The 7234-nt window shown below is 44.6% G+C and overlaps 1 protein-coding gene across 1 annotated transcript in view; it reads left to right on the forward strand.

Moving 5' to 3' along the window:
• Positions 1-5093, forward strand: part of LOC107123118 (myosin-3) — a 78130-nt gene extending 73037 nt beyond the window's left edge. Inside the window, exons 38-40 of the mRNA XM_015426294.1 lie at positions 1200-1295; positions 1411-1548; positions 5029-5093. Of these exons, the coding sequence (XP_015281780.1) occupies positions 1200-1295; positions 1411-1548; positions 5029-5052 (258 nt within the window). The 3' untranslated portion in view covers positions 5053-5093. The remainder of the gene's footprint in view (positions 1-1199; positions 1296-1410; positions 1549-5028) is intronic.
• Positions 5094-7234: the final 2141 nt, after the last annotated feature.

Here is a 7234-nt window from a genome sequence, read left to right on the forward strand (position 1 = left end):
TTAATCATTCCAATATCCATATCTTTAACCCAATTCTTAACTTCTTGAGAAATTAAAATACCATCCAATCTTGAATAAGTTCCATGAGCACCGGAATAAAATGAATATGAATCATCATTAGGATACATTTCCACCCAGAGTTCCAATAATCCAAATTTCCCACACATTCTTTTAAATTTCGCTTCTTTTCCTTTTTTACAACTACCTTTCCCTTGCAAATTAATATTAAAGTCACCCCCTACTATCTTCGTGTGAGGCGAAAAATTATCCAGCTTCTGCAAATACCTATAGAATACATTCAGCTGGTGCACATTAGGGAGGTAAATAGAAGCTAAAACCACCGGCTCTCCCTCCAGGTGTCCCTGAACAAAAATAAACCTTTCATTCTTATCTCTTAATACTTTATCCTCAACAAAATCAACTTTGGAGTTTATTACTATTCCCACCCCTCTACTTTTCAAGGAGCCTGAAGCAATAAATTTCTTTCCTTTCCCAAAGCCAGGAAAGTTCACCTCTCTCTCCCCCCTTATGTAACTCTTGCAAAAAAACTACATCAGCTTTTAATTCACAAATATATCTTCCCACTCTTGCCCGTTTCACTGGATTCCCCAACCCTCTCACATTAAGAGTTGTACATATAATATTTACATTCTTTCTCATATACCTACTGACCATTTCTTTTTCCCATGTCTTTTCTGTTCTCTACCAGCCTGGAATATCGGTCCCCAACCTCCCATCTGCAACCCCACCAGCCTGTGCTTATTTACCCAACACCTACACAATCACATTAAGAGTTGTACATATAATATTTACATTCTTTCTCATATACCTACTGACCATTTCTCTTTCCTATGTCTTTTCTGTTCTCTACCAGCCTGGAATATCGGTCCCCAACCTCCCATCCACAACCCCACCAGCCTGTGCTTATTTACCCAACACCTACACACCCAATCCCATTCTACCCAGCCAAGAGAAAATTTATATGCCACTGCACTTGGCATATCTCTTGTATCTGAAACTCTTCCCAATATGCATTCACCCACCTTCCTACTCCATTCATACACAACCCATTCACCTCCTTTACCCCATTCTTTCAACCAGTCAAGCTTTGTGATGCAATACTATGTACTATATCTTTCGTCACAGTTCTCCTTCCCCTTGACAGTGTTCGGTATCACCTACTATGCTTCTACTTCTAGGGTGAAGAGGACAGAAAGAATGTGATCAGGCTACAGGATTTGGTGGATAAGCTTCAGCTGAAAGTCAAATCCTACAAGAGACAAGCAGAGGAAGCTGTGAGTTATTCAAAAGTTATTCATTTGAAAAATATGCACAAGGTTCTGATTTTGATAACAGATGTTTTGAGCTTTTGGGGCTGAACTCTTTTGGATGTTTCCTTTCTGGCTGCAGGATGAACAATCCAATGTCCACCTCACCAAATTCAGAAAAGCACAACATGAGCTGGAAGAGGCTGAGGAAAGGGCTGATATTGCCGAGTCTCAGGTCAATAAGCTCCGAGCAAAGACCAGAGAAGTTTCTACCACAAAGGTAAGTGTTTTTTTCATATTAGATGTGAAACAGTGTTTTCTCTGACAGGAGGCAGTTGTTGCAGCAGAGAAAGAAATCTGGGACTCCTAGTGAGGAACCAGAGAGCATCACCTACTACAAGTATTGCACAGAGTGAACCCATGAAGTTGCTTTGTACTGAATGAGATCATTGGGGTATCAGTAGTGCCTATTCTTACTGGCCAGGGCTCTCTAAGGTCTGAGGCAGTGGGCTTTCTCATCACCTCCTACTTGATCCTTTAACTGGAGGTGCCAGGGACTGAACCTGGGACCTTTGATACACAAAGCAGATGCTTTACCACTGAGCCACTGCCCTTCTCATGGAGCAAGCAACATGCCACACTAACATTTGGGGGTTTCCTTTCTTTATGGCTTCAGTACTGGTGGAAATAATCGAATTAGGTCAGCAAGGTGTGTGACTCCAGGGTAATTTATTTTTTAATTAAAACATGTATATCCTGCCTTTCCTCATGGTTCAAGGTGGCTTGCAATAATAGTTAAATCATCCCTAGCTAAAACCAAAGTTAAAATACAAAGCCCCCAAACCCTCCACCTTCCCACCTTAAAAGTTGACTGCCATTTAAACCCCTTCAAGAGTCCTGGCAAATCAGAGGTCTGATAACTGCCTCTTTTCCCAGCAAGATTTTAAAAGCCATGATGGGCATGGGTCCAGACCACAAGGGGTGGCCCTCACACCCGCAAGAATCCTTTCAGCATCCATAGACAGGATCAATCTGAAACTATCCATAACAAAAGGACAAGCAGGTGCTTCTCACACCTCAAGTACCAGATAAGGTCCAAGCCATGGAGTGGCATTTGGGGTGGTGCTTCCTCCCAAATTTGCACTGCCCCCTCACTGACAGTCCACCTCCCCATCCCTCCTGGGAGCTTGTGGTGCTGACTATGCTTGCCAGCAGCTCAGCTAACCAGCCTACATGCCTCATGGTTGTCCAGGAGGAGGTGGGAGGCTGGGGCATATGGCGCTGCCCTCCTCTCCTCTCCGCTGCCCTCGCAGCCAGCTGCACCTCTCATGGTTGGCTTGGACTGGGAGGGGGAGGGAAGCTGGGACGTGCATCTTAGTTGATTAAAACATACCCAACAGAAAAGGCTTCTGAAATGGAAAAACAAACGTCCCAACAGGCTTGCCTTCCAAAGGGCTGCCTGCTCCAGAGCCAATTCTAGGGAAGGGCAGCAGGCTTACTCCTGAGTAGACACACTCTTGAATAGTCCTTGCCTCTCCTGGCCACTTTGGAAAAATCACCCCAGACCCAGATTTCACTCAATCCCCAATGTTGTACAGGAGCCAGAGACCAGGGGGACAAGAGAGGCTTAGACTTTCTGCTCCTCCCCTGCAGGCCACTGCCCTGCCTGCCTGCCTGCCTCCTCCAGACTGGGACCTACCAGCTTCCCAAACACTGCAGGAGGAAGTCAATGGAGGTGCCTGCCATGGTTCCCCTTGGTCTGTACATTCCCTGGCTTGAGATGGCTGGCTCTCCCTCTAGAACTTACAACTGGCTTTCATCACTTCCAGTGAGGGCAGCAGGCAAGCATGGGCCCCAGTCTCCTCTTGCACACTGCTGCAGTCTGCATGGAGTGATTGACCTTGGGTGGTAATTCAATCCAGTTACCCTAATTAAATTATCTTCATAAGTGAATTATCGCATCGCAGCTGGAGGGCCAATTTTTCATCACTGGCAGGGTCAGACTTAGGTGTTATCAAGTAATGAACCACTTTAAACACTTGCTGAATGAGATTCTGCTGACAGAGTGGTGGCAGAGAAGAAAGTATTTTTTGTTACCATCACTGCTGTCTCATAAATGTAAATGGCCTGTATGATTTGCTCTGTCTGCTTCATCCCAAGTCTCCCAACAACATCACTCTAGTCATCTTCCGGTTTGCTTCATTTGACCCAGCTCCTTCGTAAACCAAGGAGTTGCAGGCCTCACAGAGCATGGAAGAGGACACTAAAGAGCAGCTTTATTTATAGTCCCAGTCAGCCTATCATTCCATGCAGCTACAAGGGCCTCCACGGAGTCACCAGAGAGGATCTCAAAATACCTCAGACCTATCTGGAAACCAACAGGATCCATTAATCTCTGTGGGTGGATGTGACATCTGAATGGGCCCACCACCCTGACAGCAAGCTCAGCTGTGCCTTCAGAAGATAGTGACCTGACCATGAGAGGAGAAGACCTGATGCTAAATGCTATAAAGAAAAAAAAACCACCCTGCTCACATTGACATAAAAATTTTTCTACTGGCTAAGTAACAACACACCCACAGATCTCACTACGGTTTCCTTTTTGGGATACTAAAGGCTTATCCAAATGACCAGCTTTAAGTCTTCCTCTGCCATATTTCATCTTTTGTTGTAGTACAGTCCTAAACACAATTACATCTTTTAAGTCCATTGTCCAATTTAAGTCCTATACACACAAACCTGCAGACTCTGCAACCAACCTATAAACTGACCATAACATTAGAATGGCCCTATGTGCATGCCTACTTCACATGATCTTTACTCCTTAAAATCAGGTCACACAAATTGGGAACTGTAAGTGAGATTCTGTGTGCAATGGCTTCCCGGGCATTGTGGAAAGACAAGATATAAATATTCTAAATAAATAAATCCTTATTTAAACATAACCTCAAGAGAATGAGGGGTAAGCAGGACAGGCATGCTGAGGGGGCGGTCAGGAGTGATCCCATTTCATCCCCATATGTAGGCTCTTCACACTTGGACATTTGTGTGAACAAGGCTTCACAATAGCTGAACTTGGACACCGTGGAGAATCTGATGACAGGCTGCTAATGTTTATAAAATTGTTATGACAAGTGGTTTCTCGCCATTTTGCCTTGAGACTTTCAATGGCCTCACTGCTGAATCAAAATAAGCAAAATAGGCAAAACTTCTAGTCAAAATCCGAAATAGCCCCATGTCAGCTTGGGGTGGACAATAAAGTGAGACACTAACTAGTTGAGTGATCTGCCCCTCCTGCAGTGGCCTGTGCTTCTGTGAAGGTTTTTTTTTTTAAGTATATGGGAAAGAGAGGAGAAGAAACAGCAGCTCACCTCTCCCTGTGCTTTACTGTGTGGAAAAGCATTGGATCAAGTCAGATTCTGTCATTTTATTTGTAATTGATTGTATGTAAACAGCCTGAATGTACTTATTCATGCAAGAATAGTGACAAGAATGTGCTGTAAAGTTGCAGCTGACCTATGAACACCCCCGCAAGGGACTTTCAAGACAAGTGAGAAACAGAGATGGTTTGCTACTGCCTTCCTCTGCAGAATCTTGCTTGGTGGTCTCCCTTCCAAGTACTGACCCTGCTTAGCTTCTGAGATTTGAAGGCGGCTTTATCATGCCGCGTTCTGTCCCAAGAATAGTGACTGCTCCTACATATTTTCTCCAAAAATGTAATTTGAATCAAGCTGGTATTTTTGTTTTTATGTTTTGGCAGGTGGTGATAGAAAGTGAAGAATGAATCTACTGTAGTATCAAAGCTGGGAATGTATGCAAAATGCATATGTCCTCTGGTGTTCTTGAATGCTATAGTAGTCCTGTAGTTTTTCCTTACTGACTCCAGTAGAAAATAAATTGTGCTTTGCTTAAAAACTCAGTGAGATTGTTCTTTGTGATACTGCCTGAGCCAGTGCCCCTACAGCACTGTTTTTCAGAAGAATGAATTGTTTTGCTATGTTTCTGCTATGTTTCTTTATTCAAGGAGAAGTATAGTGCTGATCTGTGAGCAAACATTCAGATTATCACTCTGGGCTGTTGACTAATACATGATGATACTATTACAAAGGGAAAAAAATATATTTATGACCAGATTATGTTAACTTAACTATGCTGTGATTCATTGCATTCTATCCAAGCTGCAAACATTGGTCAAACTGAATTTATACTCTTGTTATCAATTCAGCATATCTGAGGAACAACAGAGATAGCCACCTGGGCAGGATTCACACCTTAAGTGCTGAATTATAGGAGCTCTCCAGTGTGTAAGAAGACCAACACTTATGTGATGCACCTACAGCATGGCAGCAGCTCAGGTGCAAATTATATTCTCTCTCTCTCGTTTGGTTCCCTGGGCCTAACACACTTTCCCTTCAATCATACAGCAGCTGTGGGAAAAGGCAATTCTGAATTCCCCAGGAGCCACAATTTAGCTCAGAATGGCAGTGTGATGAGAGGAGAGGCTCCTGTCTTCCCTTCCTTGGCATTTTCCTGAGCTGAAACAGCCCCAGCAGGAAGTAATTTTCATAAATCTGGAGCTGCATGCACTCAGAATAGTCCATGTGCAGCTTCAAAGTTATGTGCAGTTTCAAAGTTATGCAAATAACTCCCTAAAGTGGTTTCAGCTTGAGAAAATGCCATTGAAGGGAAGGTAGCAGCCTCTCTTCCCTTTATGCTGCAGTTCCGAGCCTAATCAGGGCTCCTAGAAAACCTAAAGAATGCCTCTCTCCATAGCTGCTCTGTGATGGCAGGGAAAGCATGTCAGTTCTGGGAAACCGCAACCCAACTTGCCAAAAAAGTAATTTGAAGTTTAGCTGACATTCCAGGGTTGTTGCTCTTGGTTTCAATTGAACTGCAAAAGCTAAATATAAGCTTTTGCAGTTCATTATATCAATATATGTAATTCTCAACATGGCCCCATCTGTGGACACTTAAATATGTGCATTGGGGCCATGTGGAGAGAAGGGACATTATTCTACAAACTTGGGGGACCTCCCAAAATTGCAGAAAAATATGATTTTTTTCAAAAAATTGAAGAGATTGCTTAAATTCTGGCAAAGAGAGGCATGCTGTCTGTGCTTGCATACACAACACACCATTGTCAGATGATACATATGGGAGATGGGGGGGGTACTGCTGCCTGAGCCAGATAGCCACAGAGGGCATTGATGCTTCAGGCGAGTAGAGGAGGGGGAAAGTGGGAGCTGCCACTCCCCTACTCCCCATAGACAAGCAGGTAGGCAGGGTGGTGGATGGGTAGGGAGGGCAGGCAGAGGGGGGTGGGCATACCAGTGATGGGTGGGCACTAGTGGTGGGGAGGGCACCAAGCACCAGTGTGTGCAGAGCAGTGGCAGTAGATGGAGTGGTGGAGTGAGAGGCAGGAGGATGGGCAAGCACAGCATGGAGAGGGCTGGGCACGTTAGATTCTCTCACCCCTGTACGTTTTTCACTCTCACTGCTGGGAGTGAGGAGCCAGAACTGCTGCTTGAGCCAAGCCAGAGGAAGCTGCAGGGCTGCAGGCTGCTGGACAGCTGAGATAGTGAGCAGGGGGGTATGGGATTTCCACCCACAAGTCTCATGGATCCCTGCTTGTTATTCAGCGGGTTTACTAAAATGGAAAAGACATTGAAATATGTAAGTACATGGCTGGCAGTCTCTTATACTAACTTGCTAATGACTTCCAAGCAAATGTTTAATACCTTCATGTCATGGGGCCTGGTCTCTGAGAAGTACAGTCAAAGTACTGGGGCAGAGGCAATGGGCAAGGTCAATAGCAGGCAGTGGTTTGGTCTCCAAGGGATCAAATGAGAGTCTGAGGGCCAGAATTATAATGAGGAGTCCACACACAGGGAAAGCTTGGGGAGCTAATCCTCACTTCATTTGTTGGGGTGTGTGTTAACACTCAGGGAGAGAGGAGTTGGGGAGTT

Source organism: Gekko japonicus, unplaced genomic scaffold (assembly GCF_001447785.1).
Source record: "Gekko japonicus isolate JY-2015 unplaced genomic scaffold, Gekko_japonicus_V1.1 scaffold501, whole genome shotgun sequence".
NCBI lineage: Eukaryota > Metazoa > Chordata > Lepidosauria > Squamata > Gekkonidae > Gekko > Gekko japonicus.